The 26,858-nt window shown below is 42.5% G+C and overlaps 1 protein-coding gene across 1 annotated transcript in view; it reads right to left on the bottom strand.

The window, feature by feature from the left end:
* The window catches only part of dock4 (dedicator of cytokinesis 4), a 378,537-nt gene that overhangs the window by 58,963 nt on the left and 292,716 nt on the right, over positions 1-26,858 (bottom strand). The window contains exons 36-39 of the mRNA XM_041215897.1: positions 25,611-25,759; positions 14,214-14,300; positions 13,971-14,075; positions 9,918-10,059 (exon numbers count right to left, since the gene is read on the bottom strand). Of these exons, the coding sequence (XP_041071831.1) occupies positions 9,918-10,059; positions 13,971-14,075; positions 14,214-14,300; positions 25,611-25,759 (483 nt within the window). The remainder of the gene's footprint in view (positions 1-9,917; positions 10,060-13,970; positions 14,076-14,213; positions 14,301-25,610; positions 25,760-26,858) is intronic.

Genomic DNA, 26,858 nt, shown 5'->3' on the forward strand with positions numbered 1-26,858 from the left:
ACTCTACTCCATTCCCCAAAGAAGGAATATTTGCAAGGGAAAAAATCAGATTCTAAATTAATAATATTTACCAATAAATAAGAGCCCTTTTTGATCCTGATTAAGCCAGTTTTGCAATACTGACTTGACATTCAGAGTGACCAGCTTTTTTAATGGACATATTGGAGTACCCTTATTCAAAATTTGCATTCAAACAAGATTTAAAACATTCAAGCAAATAATCCTAAAAATTCATTTAGCCATTAATCCTTGAAAACAATGTCAAAAGTAATTTTGAAAACATGCTGTTTTGTCTCTCTGGTAAAAGAACCCTGAAGCATGAAAATATACTTCCTGAGGATTCAGCTGGAAGTGTCTGTCAACCTGTTTTTCTGACAGACAAAACCAAATGAAACTGGATTTATGATCACTAAAGAATAGCAGTGGATAATTAGAAGGAAAATACTTACTGCTGCACTATCAAGGGCACTGCATTTACCTTCACTAATTTATTCCTTCATATCAATAGTAGTAAGCCCACTTGTCTGACAAAACAAGCTTTAAATGAAAAATCATTGCAGCATGAACCATGATGACATGATTAGTGACAATAAAATGTCATCACAAATAGCATTTGTTCTACTTTAAAAAGGGTGCATCAGTGCATTGAGAATTGCATTTATGGGTTATGTCCAATAAAATTCTGAAATCTGTTAGAAAACAAAAATGGATGTTATCAAAAAAAAGATTGATAGTGTTGCTTTCCCAGTACTGTCATTCACTGTAGGAGAAAGAGCATGGCAATAACTTATATTTCTATGACTCGGAAGAAAGCCATTTTCTATATTAACTAATCATTTTTTGTATTATTTTACCATGTTTTACAGAAAGGGGTTATGGGGTGGCGGGATGGAATCACAAATTAAAGTAAATCACTAATAATCTTATCTGCTAGAGATGTCATTTCAAGGAACATAGTTCTAACAGGAAGTACTTGCCATCTGTTGTGTGTTATTTTTAAAACTGGAATTGTGTTCTATCTTTAATCATTGCACTATTTAATGATACACAGTTTAAGAACAGGTCTAATCTACATTTTGCCACATCATTACTTGCTACTTTTCAGAAAATAGCACAGGGCTCAGCATGTGATTAAATTAGAAAAGCACCTTTTCAGCCTTGGACAGTCAACTGATCAACTATCTTGTGCATAACAACTGTTTCTTTTTTAAAAATCTTCACACAAGTTGGCAAATACTATATCACTGAAAAAGTACAGATGACTTGCAGTTTTATGAACGCTGATAAATTGTTGTTCATGTACTTCCCTAAATTGATTGGCAAAAACTGTCCAGTTCAAACATTTCTGATAGTTATGTGTCATGCTCATGAAGATATTACAAAGTTTAAAGCTATATTTGAAAACGTGGACACCAAAAGCTGTTTAAAATGATTGTAGCGTATCATGTGACGTGGCAGCATTCAGCTCCAAACATTCCTAAAGTTCAAGCAAATATCAAATTAAAATATGGATAATCTCACAATTCCTTTGTTAAGAATGGACCGTCAACAGATAGGGCAAGAACATACTAGCCAACTCACCTTTCTGCTTCACCTTGGACAATAGAGACATCAAAACTCAATGGGTGTTAGAGTTATGGAGTCATAGAGGTTTACAGCACAGAAAAAGGCCCTTCGGCCCATAGAGTCTGCGCCGGTCAAACAAATGCCTAACTACTCTAATCCCATTTTCCAGCGCTAGGCCCATAGCTTTGTATGCCATGGTATTGCAAGTGCACATCCAAATACTTAAGTGTTATGAGGGTTTCTGCCTCTAACACCCTTTCAGGCAGTGAGTTCCAGATTGCCACCACCCTCCGAGTGAAAAAGTTCTTCCTCACATCCCCGCTAAATCTCCTGTCCCTTACCTTAAATCTATACCCCCCGGTCACTGATCCCTCCACCAAAGGGATAAGTTCCTTCTTGTCCACCCTATCTATGCCCCTCAATTTTATACACCTCAATCATGTCCCCCGTCAATCTCCTCTGCTCCAGGGGAAAAAAACCACAGTTTATCCAATCTCTCCTCATAACTAAAACTCTCCAGCCCAGGCAACATCCTGGTAAATCTCCTCTGCACTCTCTCTAGTGCAATCATATCCTTCCTATAATGCGGATTCCAGGACTGCACACAATACTCTAGCTGTGGCCTAACCAGCGTTTTATACAGTTCCAGCATAACTTCCCTGCTCTTATATTCTATGCCTTGGCTAATAAAGGCAAGTATCCCATATGCCTTCTTAACCACCTTATCTACCAGTCCTGCTACCTTAAGAGACCGGTGGACATACACACCAAGGTCCCTCTGATACTTTCCAGGGTCCAACCATTCATCGTGTATTCCCATGCCTTGTTTGTCCTGCCCCAGTGCATCACCTCACACTTATGCAGATTAAATTCCATTTGCCACTGACCAGCCCATCTATATCCCGCAGTAATTTAAGGCTATCCTCCTCACTATTTACCACCCCATCAATTTTTGTATCATCTGTGAACTTATTAATCAATCCTCCAACATTCAAGTCTACATCGTTTAGAATATACCACAAACAGCAAGGGACCCAACACTGATCCCTGTGGACCCCACTGGAGACAGGCACCCAGTCACAAAACACCCCTCGACCATCATCCTCTGCTTCCTGCCACTCAGCCAATTCTGGATCCAATTTGCCAAATTGCCTTGGATCCCATGGGCTCTTACCTTTGTTATCAGTCTCCTATGCAGGACCTTATCAAAAGCCTTGCTGAAGTCCAAGTAGACTACGTCAAATGCATTGCCCTCATCTACACACCTGGTCACCTCTTCGAAAAATTCAATCAAATTGGTCAGACATAACCTCCCTTAATAAAACCATGCTGACTGTCCTTGATTAATCCCTGCCTCTCCAAGTGTAGATTAATTCTGTCCCTCAGAATTGCTTCCAATACCTTCCCCACCAGAGGTTAGACTGACTGGCCTGTAGTTGCCTGCTTTATCCCTTCCTGAATAATGCTACCACATTGGCTGTCCTCCAGTCTTCTGGAACCTCTCCTGTGGCCAGAGGTGTGAAAATTATTGCTCACGCCCCCATCTCCTCCCTTGCCTCACTCAACAGCCTGGGATACATTTCATCTGGGCCTGGAGATTTATCTACTTTTAAGCTTGCCAGGCCACTTAGAATCTCCTCCCTTTCTATTCTAATTTCTTTAATTATATCACAGTCCTTCTGCCTGATTTCCATACCCACATCATCCATCTCACTTGTGAACACTGACACAAAGTATTCATTTAGAATCCTACCTACGTCTTGTGGCTCAACGCACAAATTACCACGATGGCCCTTAATAGGCCCTATTCTTTCCCTAGTTATCCTCTTATTCTTAATGTACTTGTAAATTAACATTGGACTTTCCTTTACTTTACCTGACAATGTTTTTACATGCCTCCTTTTTGCTCTCCTAATTTCCTTTTTAAGTTCTCCCCTACACATTCTATACTCTTCCAGGGCTTCTGCTAGTTTGAGCCCTCAGTATCTGCCATAAGCCTCCCTTCTTCTCTTCATCCAATCCTGCGTATCCCTCGACAACTAGGTTTCACTGGGTTTGTTAGTCTCACCCTTTGTCTTTACTGGAATATGTTGGCCCTGTACTCTCCCTATTTCCTTCTTGAATGAGTCCCACTGCTCTGACACAGATTAACCTAAAAGTAGTTGCTCCCACTCCACTCTGGCCAAATCATATCTGATATTATTAAAATTAGCCTTCCCCCAATTTAGAACTCTGATTTCTGGCCCGTCCTTGTCCTTTTCCATAAATGAATCTAACAAGAGTTAACATCACTATCTGCAAAATGCTCCCTCACTGATACATCTACCACTTGCCCGACTTCATTCCCTAAAATTAAGTCCAGGACCGCCCCCATCTCTCCTGTAGGAGCTTCTATGTACTGGCTTAAAAACTCTCCTGGATGCATTTTAATAATTTTGCTCCCTCTAAACCTATCACACTATGACTAACCCAGTTAATATTGGGAAAGTTGAAATCCCCCATCTACCCTATAATTTTTACACTTCTCTGAAATTTGCCTACATATCTGCTCTTCTATTTCTCTCTGAATTCTCTCAAGAATTCAGGGAGTTAGGCAGTAGACTAAAAAGCAAGACCTCTCGGGTTGTAATCTCTGGATTACTCCCAGTGCCACTTGCTCGCGAGCTCAGAAATAGGAGAATAGCGCAGATGAATAAGTGGCTTAAGAGTTGGTGCAGGAGGGAGGGTTTTAGATTCCTGGATCACTGGGACCGTTTCTGGGGAAGGTGGGTCCTGTACAAGTGGGACGGTCTACATCTGAACCAGAGGGTGACTAACATCCTTGTGGGCAGGTTTGCTAATACTGTTCGGAGTTTAAACTAATTCGGCAGGGGGAGGGGGGGGTCATAGAATGTTAGCAGAATAGGGACACATCATAATACAGTAAAACAATCAAGTCAGAGGAAGTACAGCTGCATTAAGTCTCAAGGGATTAAGGCAAGGCTGGATGGCCTCTAATGCCAGGAGTATTAAAGGTAAAATGGATGAGTTAAGGGTGAGGATTGACAAGTGGAATTGTGATATAGTAGCCATCACTGAAACATGGTTGAGGAAGAGGCAGGATTGGCAGCTCAACATTCCGGGATATAGAATCTTCAGGCGAGACAGGGGAGGGGGTAAAAGAGGAGGAGGCATTTCATTATTAGTTAAGGAGTCAATTACTGCAGTAAAGAGAGATAATATCTTGGAGAGGGCATCGAATGAAGCATTGTGGGTAGAGCTTAGGGTTGGAAAAGGAACAGCCACATTGTTAGGCATTTATTACAGACCCCCAGATAGTCAGCAGGAAATTGCGGAGCAAATATGTGCACAATAACAATAGGGTAATTATATTAGGTGATTTCAACTTTCCCAACATTAATTGGGTTAGACATAGTGTTAAGGGCTTGGATGGAGTGGATTTCTTGAAATGTGTACAGAAGGACTTCTTTGGTCAACATGTAGAGGGTCCAATAAGGGACGGCACAGTGCTGGACCTAATTCTGGGGAATGAAGCCGGACAGGTGGCTGAGCATTTTAGTGATAGCAACCATGACATGGTACAATTTAAGCTTGTTACAGACAAAGAAATAGACAACTTGCAAAAAAATGATTTGGATTGGGGGAGAGCGGATTTTAGTAAAATAAGGCAGGATCTGGCCAAGGTGGACTGGGAACAGCCACTTGTGAGGAAATCTACAGAGGAGCAGTGGGGTGCGTTCAAAAAGGAATGGGTAGGGTACAGGCTCGACATGTTCTCTCAAGGGTGATAGGAAGGAGTAACAAGCCCAGAGATCCATGGATGACCAGAGATATTCAGGATACGATAAGAAGCAAAAGAGAGGGTTTTAGCAGGTACAAGGGGAGCAAATCAGCGGAGACATTAGTGGAGTACAGAAAGTGCAGGGTGGAGCTTAAGAAAACAATTAGGAGAGCAAAGAGGGGATATGAGAAAGCTCTGGCTGGTAAAAGTAGGGAAAATCCCAAAATATTCTATAAGTATATCAATGGGAAGGGGATAACCAGGGAAAGAGTAGGGCCAATTCAGGGCCAAGGGGCTAATCTATGGGTGAAACCAGAGGACATCGGTAGAGTGTTGAATGAATACTTCATATCCGTCTTCACCCAAGAGAATGAGGATGAAGGTATGGAACGTGGGGAGAGAGACTGCGAGGCCCTTGAGCAAATTGATACAGGGAGTGACAAAGTGTTGGCAGGCTTAAAAGTGGACAAATCTCCAGGTCCGGATGATTTGTGTCCCAGACTGCTGAGGGAGGCAAGGGAGGAGATTGCAGGGGCTCTGACCCAAACTTTTAGTTCCTCCCTGGCCACAGGGGAGGTGCCAGAGGACTGGAGAACAGCTAATGTGGTTTTGTTATTTAAGAAAGGTTGTGGAGATAAGCCAGCGAACTACAGGCCAGTAAGTCTCACGTCAGTGGTAGGGAAACTATTGGAGAAAGTTCTGAAGGAGGGAGTCTACCTCCACTTGGAGAGGCAAGATTTGATCAGGGATAGTCAGCATGGCTTTGTCAGAGGGAGGTCATGCCTAACAAATTTGATTGAATTTTTTGAGGAGGTAACCAGATGTGTAGATGAGGGTAATGCAGTTGATGTAGTTTATATGGATTTCAGCAAAGCCTTTGACAAGGTCCCACATGGGAGACTTATAAAGGCGGCAAATGTACATGGGATACAGGATAATTTGATGGGGTGGATTCAAAATTGGCTTAGTTGTTGGAGACAGAGGGTGATGACAGAAGGACGCTTTAATGACTGGAAACCGGTGTCCAGTGGCGTACCACAGGGATCTGTGGTGGGACCCCATTATTCATCATTTATATAAATGACTTAGATGACTATGTGGGGTGGGGGGTGGGGGGAGAGAAATTAGTAAGTTTGCGGATGACACAAAGATTAGCCGGGCGCTTAACAGTGATGTTGAGTGTCTTGGGCTACAGGAAGATATAGATGGGATGGTCATATGGGCAGATAAGTGGCAGATGGAATTTAATCCTGAAAAGTGTGAGGTGATACACTTTGGAAAGGGTAATTTGACAAGGAAGTATTCAATGAACGGCATGACACTAAGAAGTTCTGAGGAACAAAGGGGCCTTGGTGTGTGTGTCCATAGATCTCTGAAGGGGGAGGGGCATGTTAGTGGGGTGGTGAAAAAGGCATATGGGACACTTGCCTTTATCAATCAAGGCATAAATTACAAAAGTCGGGAGATCATGTTGAAGTTGTATAGAACCTTGGTGAGGTCACAGCTGGAGTAGTGTGTGCAGTTCTGGTCATCATATTAGAGGAAGTATTTGATTGCACTGGAGGGGATGCAAAGGAGATTCACCAGGATGTTGCCTGGGATGAAAGATTTAAGTTATGGAGAGAGGTTGGATAGACTTAGGTTGTTTTCGTTGGAGCAGAGAAGACTGAGGGGCAACCTGATCGAGGTGTACAAGATAATGAGGGGCGTGGACATGGTGGATAGGGAGCAGCTGTTCCCCTTTTTTGAAAGGTCAGTCACGAGGGGACACAAATTCAAGGTGAGGAGCAGGAAGTTTAGGGAGGATGTGAGGAAAAACTTTTTAACCTGGAGGGTGGTGGAGGCAGGTTGCCTCACATCCTTTAAGTACCACCTGGATGAGCACTTGGCACGTCATAACATTCAAGGCTATGGGCCAAGTGCTGGTAAATGGGATTAGGTAGATAGGTCAGGTGTCACATGACTGTGCAGACTCGATGGACCAAAGGGCCTCTTCTGCACTGAGAGATTCTGTGATTCTGACTGTTTGGGGGCCTATAGTACACTTCCAGCAATGTGATTGCTCCTTTTTGCTTTTAAGTTCTACCCATATGGCTTCATTTGAGGAGCCTTCTCAGACGTCATCCCTCCTTACTGCTGTAATTGATTCCTTCATCAATATTGCAACACCCCCTCCTCTTTTACTTCCTTCCCTGTCTCGCCTCAAGACCCTATATCCTGGAATATTGAGCTGCCAATCCTACCCCTCTCTCAACCATGTCTCTGTGACAGCAATGACATCATCCTTCCATGTGTTTATTTGTGCCCTCAACTCATCAGCCTTATTTGTCAGACTCCTTGCATTAGATGAATATGAAATGAATCTTATTGACCCTTCATTGTACTGTGATGGCTCCTCAACCCAAACATAAAGACCATAGCTGTCTGAAACTCTTAGGGTATGAAAAGCCACAACACAGGATGCTTACGGGTCTAACACACCACCTTATTTGGAAAAGGAATTTGGACTTGGAACAGGGCACATAAGCAAATCGGCCATATTTGTTACCTGCTTTTAAAACTAAAAGCAGATAATGCTCTGGGACAGAAACATCATCTAAGCCATCAAGCCAGCTGCAAGACAACAATGCCTTATATCTTGAAAGTGGGAGAAGGGCTCTCCTGCACAACCTATCCCAACTTTAAATTCACCTGAGAGCCGATCTCCTGGCAATCCAACTACAAGAAGCCTTGCAGCTTACTGAGAATTGTCTGCTCTTACAAGACCGCCTCTCCAGCTAAAGCATCACCACATAAGAAACTACATGCCTGCTACAAAAGGGACTAAAATAAGGAACTGTGTGATTGTAATAGTGTTGTTTTTTTCTTCATATGTATCTAAGCTTTACGTGCTAAGTGTGTGTGATATGTCGCGTTTTAAACCTCCAGGGCAAGTGTGAGATAATAAATAATCTTAATTATGTTTAAATTCACAAAAGCTTGCTGTTGGAAATCATTTAAATTGGGACAAATCACTCTGAAGCTAAGAAAGCACACTGACCTCACACATAAGAACACTTTGATCATGAATAGCAATAAAACACATCAATTCTGACCATGACAAATGTATATTACAAACGTTTTTGTTAATATTATACCACCATTATAACTGCATGCTTTTCTACTTAAATATGACATTGAATTTGTTATGCTTGAATAGGAACCTTGAGATTATTGAAGTACGAGACACAGTTTGTGCTTTAACAAAACATATTTTAGTCTAATTCAACCTCAGCAGTTAGGATGTGCTGTAATCAATTTAATAAATGACACTGTCTCACTCTTAAATTGCTGCCACGTTTAAGAATGTGGATTGTTTTTAAAAGCAAAATTATTGGCCAATGTGATGATCTACATTTTAGTATATTTCTTCTGATAGAACACCACCCCCCTCCCCCCATCCCCCCACCCCCCTCTCCAGCCCACCCCCACCTTCCTGGAGACCAAATTGTGGAGAGTGAGAAAACTTTCTGAAACCTCAAAACATATGCTGTGGCTCCTGCAAAGTAATTGGAGGTGTCTGCAAGATGGATTATGCTGGCTTCACAGAATCTCAGGGGAGATGAGAAATTGGGATATGCTTTAAGAATTTTATTGCATATACTGAAATGATCCTTTTTTAATTTTAGAGGTCTATAACTTCAATATCATATTTATATCAAGCCAACTGTGCTGGACTTTCAACAAAAGATACAAGAGGAGGACAAGTTTTATGGGTATTAATCAAATCATTGAGACCAGCAAGTGACCTTTGGGCCTTTCCATGTTGTTCATTCCAAATATGCACTCACTGGTAGTGAATCAAACATCCAAACAGTTAGCATTTCAGGAAATGGATCACCCTCTCCTCCTGGATAAAAAGACTGGTTTGGGGCTATGAGATTAATTTTAGTTCATGGGGACAGTGGTGCGAGCATATTGTTGGTAGGAAAGAGGAGGAAACTAACATTAATACATAGAGAATAATATCTAGGATGTGGTATGTTACAAAACAGTAAGTTAGCAAGGTGACTATGAAAATTTATTGAACAAGTTTAAGTGGTTTATCAACTTCATGACCGTGAGATGTGTTTTACTCCTGGGGAAAACATATGACAATATATAGAGGTGGGTAAGAAGAGTTTTATGCTTGATCCCCTTTTTGATTTTTTTTTATTGCTAGGGGTAGCTGAGATGATAGGCTTCTGCAATCAAATTACACAGTTCTATCTGATGTGCAATTATGTCAGGCAATTTGAATTGTAACAGTATTGAGTTACATTACTCAAAGTCAGCAAAATTCACCATATTTAATCCACTAGCAAAACATATTTCTAAAGAAGGAAATTCTATTAGTAAGTTAATTCTTATATTGAACTATATTTCTAAGATATATTTTCTGATTCTTGCTCATCTATATAGGAGTTCACTATAATGTCTGAGATGAAATCTACATCCTTTCCATACAACAGTTAATACATTTAAGGCAAATGAGCAGCACAAATCCCCTTCAAGTTCACTTATGACCTATTCCAGTCTGTTTTTAGGATACATTGCGCATCAGCCTGAAAAATGGTCTCCTCAGGCTGGTTGGCATGCTGCATAGCAATTGCATGTGGGAACTCATTCAACATTCGCTGTTGGAAGGCCTCCAACCGCTCGTAATCATGTCCTCGACAGACAAACTCCTTGTTCTGTTGGAAGTGAAAGATGAGGAAACAATTATCTGACTGACACTTAACGCAATACAACACAATCTAAGGGATATACATGTTCTGTCAGTGATCTGATCAACAACAGGCAGAGAAGCTTGTGCTGAAAATGTTACATAATTTAGAAAAGGAAGAGGTGCAGGGAGGCACAGATGAGTGCCTCTGTGTGACTATGGAAACTGCACATACAATCATAAAACTGTATAACAGAGTACACCAAAACATATCCAAAATAACCTGCAGGAGAAAGAGGAAAATCCCTGAAATGTCTTCTGTTATACCAAATGATGAAGTGTTGCTTATACCTGCAGTTTAAATAGTAACAAGCTGAAGTTCAGTGTAACTTCATGTCATAGGCTTTTAATCTGGGTTATTTTTGGGAAGAGAACTTTATTGAAGCAGCAAAACTTTTTGCTATTTTTCAAGTCTAGTATATATGGCTGAGTGCTGCAAGAAACATGCATTCTGCAGATCACACTTCAATGCAGCATGTCATATTTGCTAGCTCAGAAAACTGGATAGCCTTCAGGAAAAGCCATGGAAGATGAAGTTGAACAAAAGCTAACCCAAATTAAGTTACCATAAAACAGATCAGAGAGTGGTGGTGGGAGGGGTAATAAAGCAGATGAGCTGGCAGCCTGATGCAGACAGATAGTAACAGATGACAGATGTCACAATTCAACTTCATCTTGCATTTCTCAGAGGTTGATGAAGAAATTTTAATGATAGTTGATAATCTTATTCACAGAGACTCCAGCCTTGAAAATTTCCTAACCGATAGCTCTGGCAGGGGCATTGATCTTGAGTACTTGCGCTTCCAGCTCCAACAGCATTGTGAGATGGGGTGGTCCACTCACAGTGAGGCTGGGCTATTGCGATGTAGAGAGCTGGAGAACCAAAGTACTGTACTCCCCTTGTTACTCTTGAGCTAACTGAAGAGATTCTTGCCGCGTATTCAAGTCTTGCCAGTGACCACTTCAAAAGTCTCTCATTATGCCTGATGAGTTTGGGGCTTTGGGATACTCCTGATATGGGATAGAAATCGAACTTTCAACTACCAGGTGGACAATCAAGGATGCCTCTGAGAACCTGTGACCTTACCTTCAATTCAACTTTGAGTAGGTTCTTCCTTCACCACTTCAACAGCAAAGTCTTGCAGAAGGGATCATCACCTACCTGAAGAGGTGCACACCCACTTTAAATAAGTCACTATATGAATTATGCTCCAAAAGTGGGTCAGTTTCTCAGCAAGTCAGCGAGAAACATGTTGATGATATTCAAATGAAGCCTGGGAGTTCAAAGTATACCCAGACCTGTTTGTGGCTGCAGTAGGTAAATTTTCAATGGACTGCAAAACTCACCTGCTAAAAACTGGGCAGTGACCTTTGAGTCTAATGCTCTAGCAGTCACTACCGTAAATTTCAGGCTTCACAATTCCTGAAGCAGTAAGTGATATTCAGGCATATGCTAAGATTGTAGTGTGGTGACAACTGCATTAGGGTCACAATCAGAATGACAAATGGATTTGCAAAGCTAATTTGGAGAATGGTTCAAATAATAGAGGCACTAGTTAAAAAGTAACATGCCAAGAATAAAGGATTAAAAACCTAAGAAATAAGTTACTGGTGAAATTAATAGAAGCCAATAGTGTAACTAAATCAAAGAGGGATTTTTGGAGAATGAGATGAGGAATATGGTCAGAAGGGTTAATTAAAATGAGAATTTGCAATGTTGGGTCCATTATGTTATATTTGTCCTTCTATGAGCTGATTTTCTGATCTACAGGCAGATTACAGTCAGAGTCATATGTTTCTCCGTATGGGGAAGAGGAAATTGGAGAGATAATCATACAAAACCTCTCTTCTTATACAACCAGTTTTAGAGCATCATTGGCAAAGGCCTAGGAGCAAGTCAGCCACTTATCCCCTCTCGTACTCAAAAACACAAAAGGGAAAACAGAAGACGTACTCTGTAAAAAAAAGTTACCATACATTGTTTTTCCTTTTGAGTGATCAGTGCTGAAAATTAACTCCCTCATACTGCTCCGATTATGGTGACACAAAAAGAATTAAAAATGCATTCCAAATGCTTGAAATAATTCCTCAAAACATAGATTTACAACTATATTAACACCTGGCACTGACATAAGGGGTCAACACAAATGTGCTCTAAATTAATCATATTTAGTGTGGGTTTTAACAATCCACCCACAATCTCATGCACAAGTAGGTTTTTGGGTTTAAAGACAATGGGAATGCAGCAAAAATTCTGAGAAACATAATGATTGTGAGAAAAATTAGGCACGTGTGTGCATGCAGTAGATATGTACATACCCATATGCACGCACACACACACATACATACACATGCACACATATACACACACGCACACATACACATACACTTTTGTGGTTTTCATTATTTTAAATTTTGTTTATTTTTCCATAGTGGAACAACTGGGATCCAGAACTCATCATATGAAAAATGCAAAATGCGATCCCATATCTGACTATTGGTTGCAGCTTCAACCTACTGTACCTCTCAGAATTCTTAAAGTTTTGAAGAAAAAAATGAAAAATGATGCATCATTCATTATGTTGGGTATTTCTAAAGCTACTCTTCTTTTGGCAAACAATAGAGAGATTTTGACCTTTGGGTAATCAACTGGTTCGAGCGACGAGGCAACAATTCATACATTCAGACAAATGCCCTTCCAGTGGTGTTATTTTGTGGTTCTGGACTTGTTAACATTGCACCGGAGATACCACCAGCTAGGTATGTGGTAGGTTTGGGGATGGGTGGGTGTGGTGGATAGGTTGGGTTGGGGATCGGTGTGTTCAACCTTTCCACTGAGCTGAGGAACTGCACAGCCATGCAGCAGCCTAGAAGATACCGCACAGGTCTTGCTCCATGATAATATGCGTGTGTGGCCATGCAAAAAAAATTGAAATGATCGTGCACCGAACAGAACTGGCCACACAAAGCAACTATATTTTAAACAGAATACTGGATGAGGATGGCAGCTGTCCAGATTATTTCTGTGGAACCCAGAGTACTCCTGTTCCTCTAGGGAGTCATGATAATAATTGAACAATTACCTTCATGGGGCCTCTTCTCTTCTCTCAACTGTTTTGCAAAGGTGCTATCAGATCCCAACTGAAATGGCAATTGGAGTTCGAATTATGTCATAAAACCCGATTCCACTTTAAGGGGAACCTATCACCTGAAGTGGGGGTATTTTGAACACTCCTTCATATGCCTCTTTTAAAATAGCACAGCTGCATTGCCGGTGTTAATGGGACGCTAAGGCTACCAATCCCATTTTGAGGTCATCATTGCCCCATTTTTGTAAGGAAAGGGCACTTGAAATCAACCCCAACATGTCAAAAAAAAGATGCATGTGAATCATACTCATTTCAATCTTCAATGTGCAAATAAAATACTTTGCATAGGAATGAAGAATAACAGCCTAACTAATCTGTATATACTGAGATTACATTGAACACAAGATTGCGATTCAAGATCATGTGGGGAAAATTATGTTTCATGTCAAATTGGTCTAAAGGTTTTCATCTTGCACTCAGTAATTAAAAAGCTAGTCCTTGGTGTTTGAGAATCTACCTTTGAATCTCCTTTTTCCCTCCTGATACTGCTACATACCGTACTCAGCACTGATCAGCCCACACATCACATTAATGCAATGCTTCTTACTCAGACAAATGGTCTTCTTTCTGTGCAATTATTATACTGTCAAAACTCATCATTTGCTAACAAAAACTTTAACAAATGAACCATTCGCTAAACTTTAATTACTACCTTTATTCATTTGCATTGTATATTTGGCAAATGAACATTCTATTTTTAAATCACAGGCATTTTATATCATCTACTCACTCTTAGGAAGAATGGAAATTTTTTCCCATAAAATCCAACTCTGAAAAACTCAGGCTCCAAACGTTGTTGATCCATTATTTTATCATAGAAAGCAGCTTCCATCATCTGATGAATTAATGCACAAAAAAAAAACTGTGTAACACATATGTCAGATGTGGTGTTACCAATCTATTCTGATACCATATTTGTCTCATGGTATATTTGCTATATGCTTTGAAGTGTAATTGTTGAATGAAATATTACCCTCATCTTGCTCAGGTTGCGGTAATCGTAGAAGCTCTCATATTGGTCTGCTAATTCCCGGCAAAGGATAATTCCATTTTCCCAACACTATAAAAGAACAAAAGATAGCCCGTTTTTGTACTCTATTAGAAGATTAAGTTGAAAACCAATAAAAATAACTGAAGATAGTGGAAAGGAAGATTGGACAGAGTATATAATGGCTGTCCAGTACCTGTCAGTCAAGTCAGGATTCAATTCTACACTTTTCAATTATTTAATGAGCATGTATCCATCTTCCTTACATGGATGGGGTGGGTGAAGGTAAGCAATGTAATTTGTCAAGTCAAAGCACGTCCCAAAGTACATGCCTGGTGATAGAAGTTCAGAACTTAGTCAGACTCAGTCAACTGATACCTGAGCCAAGCAGGCTCACAGAACTCTCGACCACTTGAGAACGGTCCAGCTGGTCTGGCTCATTAATTGAACCTTGTCTTTTCAATGGGAGTCAATATTGTTCTCACTCCAGATAAGTCTGCAGGCAAATGCCCTGCCAGCTAGCAGTGGTTCTGGCTGGACAATAGCAGGAAGTTCTATTTTAACAGGCTGCTTGGCTTTAGTTAGTTAAACTCCAGTCATGCCCCTGTACACACTGGGGTTGCTGTGTCTTGTCTCTGCCAACCAACGTCTAATCTGTTTGAATTTACATTAAGGAGCATATTTCTTCAGTGTGAGAGAAAACACCATATTGGGCATACAAATTGCATCTGCGTGGATTTCTTCGGTTTCCATAAATGTCAGATAGCTGGCTGATGGAGAAAAATAAACTATTTGCACTATACTGGAACTGTGCAATATACAGTTCCTGTTTGACATTTGGGTCTCCCAGCTGCTTTGCACTTAAATGCCTAACAGGCTTGGACATATTTCAATAGCATTTTGGTTATGCTTCCAGCAATAGTTTGGAATATATTATGCTGTGGTAGGTCCATTAGTCTGCTGCATGCTTAATTCTGGTAATTGGCTATATTGTTTCAGGATGCAAGAATAAGGTATCAGTTCTTGGGTCAAGGATGGATCGAGGATATTTTATGCTCGTCTATCTCACAGTAGTCAACTTATTTTTCACACATTTTGCGATGACAGTTGTTACTCCAGGCCTTCTTGCACCAGTTAAGACTGATGATACCACACAAACGATGGCATCTCTCCCAATGCATGCATTGATGTTTCCCATGATCATTATTATTCATTAATGGTATGTTAGAAATGGTACAAATAATTGCTAAATAATGCACTGCTCCTTGGTGAAGGAATTTGCTTGCAATGACCTGAAGAGCAGTATCTTGTGGTGTTGCTACCAAAAGGATCAATTGTGCACAAAAAGTGAAAAGGCATTGGTTAACAAATAGCCTTCATGCTTGAATAGTTGGGCACAAATCAAATATATTCTGCAAGAAGGGGCTGTAATTCAGGCATAAAGGCCGGACTGGAGTGGAGAGAACCCAGCTACAACATAATCCAATGCTATGATGCAAGGTAAACAGTGTCCCGAGATTCTCCATTGACACCCATGGAATGCATTTAAAAGTTCGGTCAACCGTCTTGCCTTGAGATGCAATTGGAGCTGAGGGATGAGAAAGTGGAGATGGCTCATCGTAAATCAATTTCTCACAGATTTTCATGCTTATGATTATAATCATTCCAAACCTACATGTCTATTACATGTCTAGTAACATGCTCCTACTCATTTTTTCCTCCCTGGTTATTCTCCAAAATGTATAAGCTATTTTTGATAATTACTTCCATTCATGAAGAATGTTTTTTTAGGGTAAAATTAGCTATGTACCATCGATCCCCTGTCAAGTTCAGTCAGGGAGTGATTATTGTCTTTGCCATGTCCCATACGCACCAATTTATGTGGTCCATTGAAGCAGGAAAGCTGGAAGATCACACATGAAAATTAAACTTGGGTGGTTGTACAATACCAACAGTTTTGCATAAGTTGCCTGTTATACACCACATCACATATTCCATTCCACTGAAGTTGGTACACCCAATTTATCAGTGCTTCAGTGTGCATTACACACAGTGCACGTTACACTGATATTTAAGGGTGGAATTTTCCATGCCAGATGGCGTTGGGCGTATTTAGCAGTACGAGCAAACATTATGGTGAGAAGGCCAAAAATCGGTTTCACGACATTGTGAAACCAGTTTGCAACCATCTGCTCTGCCCGTCAATGGCAGGCGGTATTTCCTGCCATTGGAAACTTCATTGTAATACATTTGCATATTATAAGCTCAGCTCACCGGAATCATCCACCCATGCTGGATCAACCGAGCAGGTTGCGCAGCACCCGTGAAGGTCACTTGTTGGACTTCAAGGTTGTGGCAGTGTGCATTTAGGCTAGACCACAGACAAGTCACTTTTTCTTAGCTGGCTGACAGTGCAATGCTGGGGCAAGGGCTGCCCTGTGTTTGAGGCAAGTTTGGGGGGTGGGGGGGGCGGTGCGGCTGCAAGGGCTGCACTGTGGTTCATGGTGGTGCACAAGCACCTGTGGGGTGAGGAGGAGGGAAGCAGTCATGCATCAGGGAAGTCTTATGTAAAGTGAAAATTCTTTCACATCGGAGCCAGTTCAGGAGTAGCCACATGAACACACTTGGGGGTTGGGCTTCTACCTTATCTGTCCACTCAAGCAATATAGAGGTATGAAAGTGCCACCAAATGCTCCAGAGCTTTTCACTCCTCGGGCACAGACTGCAAACCAATGAGCGTTTTAGTGGACTGCAGAACAATTGGACGATTGGGCACATTGTACAATCATCTTGCGAAAGCTGGCCATGGAGCAGTCACTGGTGGATGCACTCACAGCCCCTTGCAACGTCATCATTCAAGTTTGGACCAGTCTCCCCCATGGTTCAACCTAACAGCGCAGCCCTGCAGTATAGGTTAGGTGAATGCCTGCGCCTGAGCTGAGAATGCAGCATGCAGTCCAGTGGGCGAAGCTGCAAATTGGTCAGATGGAGTGGAGCAGTTTCGGGTGGGGTCTTGAACAGCCATGCAGTGCACTAAGCTCTGGCCATCCAAGTGGTGGCCAACACTCTCTGGGATGCATTAATGGGCCTTCGGATTTAACCAAGAGAGGTTCTTGGAACACCCAAGCTGACCTACATATCTCCCTCTTTCATTCTGCAGGAGTACATCAAGACCAAGGAGTCTGGTGACTTAGCAAAATGCCTCATAGCTTACAGAGAGTGGAGGTGAAGGAGAATAGGCCAAAGGAAGCTCCTAGCAGGGCAGAGGTCGGAGTAGCACCCTCTGGAGGAAGGGGTGGCTGGAGCTCTCGCACATGCTGCTGAAAGGCCACAGCGAGCCATCACTGTTCAGTGTCTAGCGAGAGCCAGGCTCTACGTCTTTCATTCCTGCAGTTGACCAAGAACCAGTGTCGACAAAGACTTCCCATGTATCAGGAACTGGTCAGTCACATTTGCCAGCTACTTCAGGATTTGGCACCACAGGGACATGGAGGGCATCCACTGCCTGTGGCCATGAAAGTGACCATAATGCTCAATTTTTACACCAGTGGCTCTTTTCAGGGCTCCACAGGTGACCTCTGTGGGATATCACAAGCCTCCACCAACAAATGCATCCACGAGGTCACGGATGCCATCTTTGTGAAGGCACACAACTTTGTGCACTTTGCCCAGGACCAGGGAAGCCAGGATGGAAGAGCACTGGGATTTGCCCAGACCTCAGGTTTCCCACAGGTGCGGAGTGCCATCGACCGCACTCAGTGGCGCACAGATCTCTGTGGCAACAAGTGGTCAACTATGTCAAACCCAAGGGTCCCCCAGAAGCTGCAGGGATGGCACATCCGGGACACGGGCTCCCCACAAAGGACGCGGCTGATGATACCCATGCGGCAGCCTCAGACTGCAGCAGAGCGTAGGTAAAATGAGGCCTATGCTGCAACTCTCAGTTTGGTGGAGCAAACCATCAGGATGCTGAAGATGAGGCTCCGGTGCCTGGACCAGTCTGGTGGAGCCCTGCAATATAGTCCACAGAGGGTATCATGCATCATCATCTGTTGCTGTGCCCTTTGCAACCTGGCGCTCCAATGGGGAGACAAGCTAGCTCAGGAGGAGATGGAGGACTGGGACGTCTCCTCCAATGAGGACCACATTGATGAATAGGAGGGTGAGGAGGTCCTCGAAGGCAAGGATGATGGCAATGAGGCCATCACAATGGTCAGATGAGGCAGGTGCACTTGGGAGGGCCTCATAGCTGCTACATTTGTGGAGGAGGATGACGACATGCAGTGAGGAGTCACCATAGATCCTCACATTGCACCTGTGAATGCTTGACTCCAGTCTGGCTTATGGCAGTGCACATACCCTCCGTGATAAAGCTCCTGTCATGGAGACACAGTGGAGGCCCTAATAGTCACTTGATTGCAGGAGGGTGATGAAGACATGCAGTGAGGACACCCCATAAACCTCCACAGTGTCTCTGTTAACATCTGACTCCTATCTGGCTGAGGGCAGCTTGCTTGCGCTCTGTGATCAAGGTCATAGCATGAAGATGCAGTAGTGAAATTTTAAATGCAACTGATCCTTTGTCAGCCTTCAGCACTTGACCCCTTCAGGATCACATTGTCACCGGTCACAGATGCCGACGATGTGGGGGATCAGCCCCACCTCAAAGGCACTGACAGCACGCAGATAATGACAGAACTCTGTGAAGCCTGCCCATGACACTCTGGCAGCAATTTCAATCATCATCAAGTTGCAGGCATCAGTAATGTTTCCAGGGAGTTGAAGCCAGACCATCACTTTGGTCTAAAGGCTGCACAAAGCACAGGGAAGAGGCCCCGGACTGTGTCACCTGCTTTTATTTTGTGCAGGGACCAAGGTTTTACATCTGACATAAACATTGCTCGTCAGAACAAGGATCTATAGGCAGGGAGACTTTCTTGAGAGTTTATTTACAATAGTGAACATTATGTACAAGTGATTAACACCCATCCCCAGGCTGTGTAACTACTTCATCTTAACCTTCCTAACCCTGCCACTACGTCTTGGTGCTCCCCCGATATCCACAGTGGAGATGGAGGCAGCCTGCTGACTGCTGCACCTTGGGATATACTTGATGGGCGTCCTCTGGAGGTCCGAGGCTTGGGAGGGCCCCGGCCTGCTTTCAGGGTCCTGCTCTGTGGCAGTAGCACCATCCTCAGCCTGTGGAGCTGCAGCTGCTGGGGTAACAGAAAGAGTGGATTCAGATGGGCTGAACACTCCCAGTGTTAACTGGATGGATGGCTCCGGGGCATGCACCTGCTGATTTTCCTCCCTATAGGTGCATGAAGGCCCCTGGCTGACTCCTTGAGAAGAGGGGGATGCTGGAGTGAGATTGAGCTGCCCCACACCTCTCTCAGTTTGACACTGCTGGAGGACAACTATGGCCTCAGCGATGGAGTTCAGCCCGTGCTGCCATGCAGGATCCATTTCCTGGACCAAGGTCTCCATGGCAGCCATCATGTTACCAGTGTTGGCCTTGGTCCTCCACCGTGTGTCTGGTGGTGCAGCGGACATCACTTCCTGATGTTCCTGAGCTTGTCTTTGCAGCTTGAGCAACTGAGGTATGACCGAGTCCAGAGGCTCATCATCTGACTCAGGCTTAGCAGATTTCTGTCCTCCAGCAGTCCTCCGAGTGCCAGAACCCTCGGAAGTCTCTGCCACCGCCTGCTGTAGATCAGACAGGGCATTGTGCTCACCAGATTGTGATCCCGAGGTTACTCTGGAACTAGGTCCCACGAGGTGTATGTCTCTCTGCTGGTGGAGGGTGTGGGTGAGTACTGTGATGGGTCTTCAATAAAGGTGCCTTCAGATTCTTCTTCCGAGGTCTCTTTGGGGCTTGATTGGAGGCCCTGTGTCATGGACTCCCTCGGCTGTTTCCCCAGATGTGCCTACAAAAGTAAGGAGAGATAATTAGTGCACGGTATGGCAGTGAAACAGGACACATTACTCATAGCATGGTTGTCTGATGGATGTTGCACTGCTGGATCCTCACTTGGTAGAGCATCGCCAACCTGACCGTCAGCACAGGAACAGTCCAGATCTTCCCCGGCCAGATGGATGACTCTGTTTTCAAAGTCCATGAGGTCCTTGATTTCAGGCATTCCTCCACCAGTGTGTGACCTCTCCCTCTTGTTGTGAGCCAGCTTGTCCTGCATGAATAGAGATGGAGAGAGTGTAAACAGGATGCCTGCCAGGTCAGCTGATAAGTAGGCCTAGCATGTGTAGGTGGAGAGTGGTCCCATGGATGGGATGAGGACAATTCAAGGCATGCTGAGAGAGTGAATGATGATGTCCCTTGAACTGGCAGTGAGTGAGATCCCTGTGGATGTGTGCTGGGTTTGAGAGTTTGAGAGTTGAGAGTGATGAGAATAGTGACTCCTGGTGGAACAGAGGAGATCATTCATCCTCTTTTGGCAGTGGGTGACTGTCCTCTTTTGCAGGGCGGTGACACTGACTGCCACTGCCACCACTTCCCATGCTGAATTGATATGGTGCCCCTCCTGCAGCCAGAGCAGGGGTAGAGGATATCACAGCGGGCCTCCATGGCGTCCAAAAGTGCTCGAGAGTCACAACACTAAATGGGGGTGGGGGTTGGGGGGGGTTGGTGACAGTCTTCTTGCCTTTTGGAGCCATGTCTTCTTCGCAGCAGCCCTGGGCTGGAAGCACTGATAGGTGTGCGCGGAGCTGCACTTTGAGTATGATGCCTGGCATGATGAAGCAGCAAGGTGGCAGCGTGGCCACCTGCCATCGAAACGGCATGTTTCTCGAGAATGCATGATTAGTGAGGCAGGATTGGGCTGAAATGACATGAAAAGCAGCCATTGCGTCTGGCAGGTAAAACGTTCTTTTTCCTACCCACTCCCGCGGTTAGCGCGAATCTGGGACAATTTCGCCTCAAGTGATGTACAGGGTTATTTGGCATTGAGGAATATACAGCAGTAACTTCAAAGGGCAAGGTGGGAAGAATCAATCAACAACTTGTAGGCAATTTCTGAACTTTAAAATTTTCTGCAGCCACCTATGTTTTCAGGAGCATTTTGTGGTAATTAATCCGTGACCCTTTTCCCCTTTATTTCACCATTACTACCACCAATGTGTTCCCCATTAGTAATCCCACACATCTAATCTTTGCTGTCCAACTGCCAAGATCTTCAGAACCCCATCAATAGGTAGAGGTGCACATAACTTGACTTTGAAGAGGATTCTTGGAGAGGTACCAAGTCCTCAAAGCAGGCTGTGGCAGCAGACTTAAGCTATATGAATGATATGTCAAGGCTTGACTAATTGCAGCGTTCGAGCATTCTTCATAGTTGCCCCAATTACAGTAGGCCATGCTTCATTTGGTAGTGCATGAAAGATTGCATGCCAAGGTGATGAAGAAGAAATGTAGCCTGATAAGCTGCACCTACCAAGTTGTAACCAACCATATCTACCTGCCTTGGCACACTGACCCGGTAATGACCAGGTTTTCATAGGCTCTTGGTCAGCAGACAACTGGATGCAGAGAGGTGCCATTTGCTTCAAGGACATGAACAGTTAACGTGTACTACAAGGCCAGCATAGCCACTGAGTTATCATCAGCTGTGCCCTTAAATCTGCAAAACTCTTCTTAGCAGGGATACTGCAATGGTGACTCAAGAATGGTGCCATTATGACAAACAGACCATCCTGCTGGGAAGTACTTCAGGTAGCTTCTTGTTCACCAGCAGCCATTGAACAGGGAAAGCTAGGCTCTAACATTTACATACTGGCAGTGTCATGTCGCCACCTTGGTTTGCTTTTCCTTCATTTTTCCCTGTTACTTTTTGGTTTGCATTTCTTGCAGCAGCATTAGCGAAAGCTACCAATCTATTGAAAAGTTGTCGGAGCATCTGCAAAGGCTGCAAGGATTTTTGTCTCCTTATTCTGCTACTTCCCTTTAATTGTCTGCATTCCTTTTAAATTTTCTGAATAAACGATCTTCCAGTCCCACTACTACCAGGTGATAAGCTTGGCCTAAATAGCCAAGTGGTTATGGTACTGGGCTTGTAACCCTAAGATCAAGAGTTCAAATCTCACAATGGCAAACTATGAAACAATGTAACTTCATCTGAAAAACAGATGGAAACGTGCTTGTACTCGAAAGAGTTACTACTAGGTGATCTCCCTGCACACATCCAAATCTGCAGCTGTGAATAATTTTGCAGATGAGCTGACCCCTCTTGCTGTCAGCACATTGCCATTCTGACTAGATTCGCCCAAGGCTTTAGCCATTATGACTGAATTATGACAGCAGACGAAAATTGGCTACATTGGCTATACCTAATTTTCCTATAACTCAAGCTACAAATGCTAAGAGATTTTGGTGGTCGGGCTATCCGATCAGCTGGGAGTTGTCCAGTAATCAAGCAACAGATGTAGGAAGTGACATTTCTAAAGCACAAGCCCACAGAATTTAAACATACCAAACCAACCAATCGACACAAATAAAACTGAGTTACTTTGATTTCATTGACCAGACAGCTAAAGCACGTACATTGTACTTCTGACAGCTTAGGGGTCAATACAACTGAGTGTTAGCTACACATCAAAAATGCAACAACACAATAGATATTCAACATAAAAAGTCCAAAATTGCCAAGAAAACAAAGTTCATTTTCTGTTGTAGGCACATGAAAATTATAAAGAAATTAGCTTAAAGTAAACAAGTAACTGCTATGCTTCATTGTATGACAGGACCCAAAAGAAAATCATTGATTTAAAAGCCGCAAACCACTCTGGATACAGCGTTTATGAATAAACTAGCAAGATAATTGACTGCAGTTGCAAATATAGCAGTTCAGCTGAAAAACACATTCTTTAAGAGAAAATTCGCTCATTACAACAACAAGTGCTTACATAACACCCTTAACATTGTCAAACATTCCAAGGTTTTTCACAGGATTGTTATACAACAAAAATTTGACATGTAGCCACATGAGGAGATTTTAGAGCACATAATCAAAAGCTTGGTCAAAGAAATAAGTTTTAAGTAGCACCTTAAATGAGGAAAGTGAGGCAGAGGGGTTTAGGGAGGGAATTCCAGGGGGTTAGAGGTAATGCAGCTGAAGACAGCCACAAATGGGAGCACTGAGCTGCGCAAGAGGTCAGAATTGGAGGAGTGCAGATATCTGCAAGGGTTCTAAGGCTTCAGGACATTTGAGGGATAGCGAGATCATGCAAAAACATAGCATCAGTTTTCATACATACACTGATGATACCCAACCCTACCTTACCACCAACACCTGATTTGACAACTCCACTGTCTCTAAATTATCAGATGGCCCCCGCCACAAAGTCTTTCCAAAGCCACCAATGTCATCGCTCTCCCTGGCAACTGTTTGAGGCTAAACCAGGGAAGAATGTCACTGGGGAGGGATTTGAAAATAAAGTTGAAAATTTTAAAATTGAGGTGTTGCTTAACTGAGCCGATGTACGTCAGTGAACACAGTGGTTATGGGCAAACATGACTTGATGCAAGTTAGGACAAAAGAGTTTTGGATGACCTCAAAGTTAGAGTGTACAATTTTGGAGGTCAGCCAGCATTGTGTTGAAATAATCATGTCTAGAGATAACGTGGGCATAGATCAGGGTTTTAGTAGATGATGGGCTAAGGAGGAAATGTTGTGGGGGGTTGGGTGGGAAATCATTTGCTGTTATGGAGGTGGAAATAAGTGATCTTGGTGATGGCATAGATATCTTAATTGAAACTTGTCTCCAGGTCAAATGTGACACCAAGGGTGCAAAGTATCTGGTTTAGCCTCAAACAGTTGCCAGAGAGAGCGATGACATTGGTGGCTTTGGAAAGAGGGCGGGGGTCATCTGATAATTTAGAGACAGTGGAGTTGTCAAATCAGGTGATGGTGGTGAAGTAGGGTTGGGTATCGTCAGTGTATGTATGAAAACTGATGCTATGTTTTTGCATGATCTCGCTGAGGGGCAGCATGTAGATGCGAATTAGGAGGGAGCCAAGGATTGACACTCGAGGGGCACTTGAGGTAATGCTGTGGAAGCTACAATTGGACAGTTAAGAATGGAACCAGGTGAGTGCAGCCCCAGCTAGCTGAATGATGATGGTGGAGAAATGTGGGAGGAATGCAAGACCAACTGTGTCAAAGGTTGCACACAGGTGGAGGATGAGGGGGATAATTTACCTTTGTCACAGTCACAGTGTATGTCATTTGTGACATTGATGAGAACTGTTTCGGTATTGTGACAGGAGCAGAGACCTGATTTGGACGGATTCAAACATGGAGTTCCTGGAAAGATATTTATAGATTTGACAGACAACAATATATTCAAGGGTTTTTTAGAGGAAAGGGCAGTTGGAGAAGGGGCAGTAGCTAGCAAGGACAGACGGGTCAGGAGTTGTTTTTTGAGGCGGCGTGTGATGATTGCAGCTTTGAAAAAGAGAGGGCCGATACCTGAGGGGAGAGAACCATTAACAATATCAGCTAACATAGGAACCAAGAAACGAAGTTAGCTGGCCAGCAGTTTAGTTGGAATAGGAATAAAGGAGCAGGAGGGAAATTTTAAAAAAACTGCAAATGTTACCTAACAAGGTATATTGTGAAATATATTTTAGTAGCTAAAAATATAAATTTGAAGACCATGAACCAATAACCACAAAGTAATCATTTTTATTTTATAGGAACTGTAAAATATAATTACAGCTCTTAAGAATGCAACTGGTTATTAAAAATGAATAAGTTGTAAACTTCAACTGCTATAAATCTCCATATTGTTTGGCTCCATTACAGCAAAGAGCACACTGCAATGACAGACAATGAACATTGAACAGGGAAAAGCTATCTATGATGGAAATGGCGGGAGAATAGCAGGGGAGATGATACACCCTGGATACGAATAAATGTTCCAGTGCTCTAACGCCTACACAAGTACAAACAAAGATTTATGTTTGATGAAAATGCCATGCAGAATGCATAAATTTATGATCAGTTTGCATTTCTGACTCTTTAGGTATGTAAAGCCTATTAGATTTTACATCAATAGCATATTCTAGAATTGAAGCAAATGGAAAACCTGCAACTAAACTAAAAGCAATAATTAATAAACTCATTAGCAACATTTGATTAGAACTTTGCAAATGCTAAACCCTATCCTAGATTGAGAGAGACGGAACAAAGAAATGCGAATGATAGGTTTGAGAATTGTGTATAAAGAATATCAGGGCACTGAAAATAGTAGAGAAGTAGGATGGATAAATGTTTGTGATTTGCTTTGCACTGCAGCATGAGGAGTTCAAATGTAATAGCAGCTAGCTAAGCTTCGCATGCACACACTAACTGCAATTGCTGAACTTACTTTGCCCTTGTCAAAATTCTGGATGATGGTGAGATGAAGAATCTCCTTGCGCTGCCACTCAGTCTGCATTGGATAATGAAGGAATTCTCGCAGTGGCCTCTCTGACCACTCCAGGAGCTCATCATACAACAGCAGAGTGTATGCAGCTTCTGTGTTATAGAACAGATACCAACAATGAGAAACCATGAGAGAAGTTACAAAAAAAAATCACATTACTTTAGATTATGAAGATATCAATGTTTCATAACATTAAAATTGAGTTAACAAATGGTGCAATATTCATTTATTTTCTCTCTTAAATGGGATCATTTGTTGCTGTGTCATCATATGGTTTCGGATTATCATTTAGCAAGAAACCACCCTTCCAACTTTGTGGAATAGGGAATCCATGCCTTTCCGCCAATCAAAATTTCTAACATCCTGTCCTGTATTAACAATAATAAATGAATATTGTTCATTTTTAATAAATGAAAACTGACATCCTTTTGAAATGTATTATCCATTCCCAAGTCAAATATTGGGAAAAACATTTCAGTTAATGACCTGTCAGGGGCTTTTTCACATTATTAGGCATGTGCAGGAGGTCCAAAAATGTTTATGGTTTATAGCTGAAGGAAGATTAGTTTGATCTCGGTTGTTGATTGTAGAAATCCTCTCAGGATGAGAGGGGAAATCATACCTCATTGTACTCCTTTGAAAAATGCTTAGAATTATAACAGTTTAATTTTATAGAGACTCTTTCAGAGCTGTCAAAGTCATGCAGAACAAAAAAATGTCACAAATCTTCTGATAAGGTTCAAAATATGTTTCTATATGTAACCATAGAAAGTGCCATCGAAATAAACTTCTATCTTTAAGGAATATAAACATTGGAATAAAATGCAATTATTTTCTAATTTTAATAGGGTGCAATCCATGGGATGGTCAACATTTACATTGGTGTATATGCTGAACAACACATTGTATGCACCCTTAGCAGGTAAAGGAGCTTTGGTATTAACAACATAATATATGCAACCAAATTATCATGCCATGAAAATATAATTGACCTGCTGGCTTGCAACCAGAAATATGTCAACCTGCTAAAAAAACAAGAGCTCAGTTCTGTATTCTCCAAACACTAATCCAATTTGAACCCCTTTTTCTTTAAGGTCCCCAATAGCATTATTATGCAAAACCTCATACACGAGTCACCATTGTGTGTTCAAATTTCTTCAGCTTCATTTCTATCCTGCCAAGAACAAGATT

This window comes from Carcharodon carcharias, chromosome 21 (assembly GCF_017639515.1).
Source record: "Carcharodon carcharias isolate sCarCar2 chromosome 21, sCarCar2.pri, whole genome shotgun sequence".
In the NCBI taxonomy this organism is placed as follows: Eukaryota; Metazoa; Chordata; class Chondrichthyes; order Lamniformes; family Lamnidae; genus Carcharodon; species Carcharodon carcharias.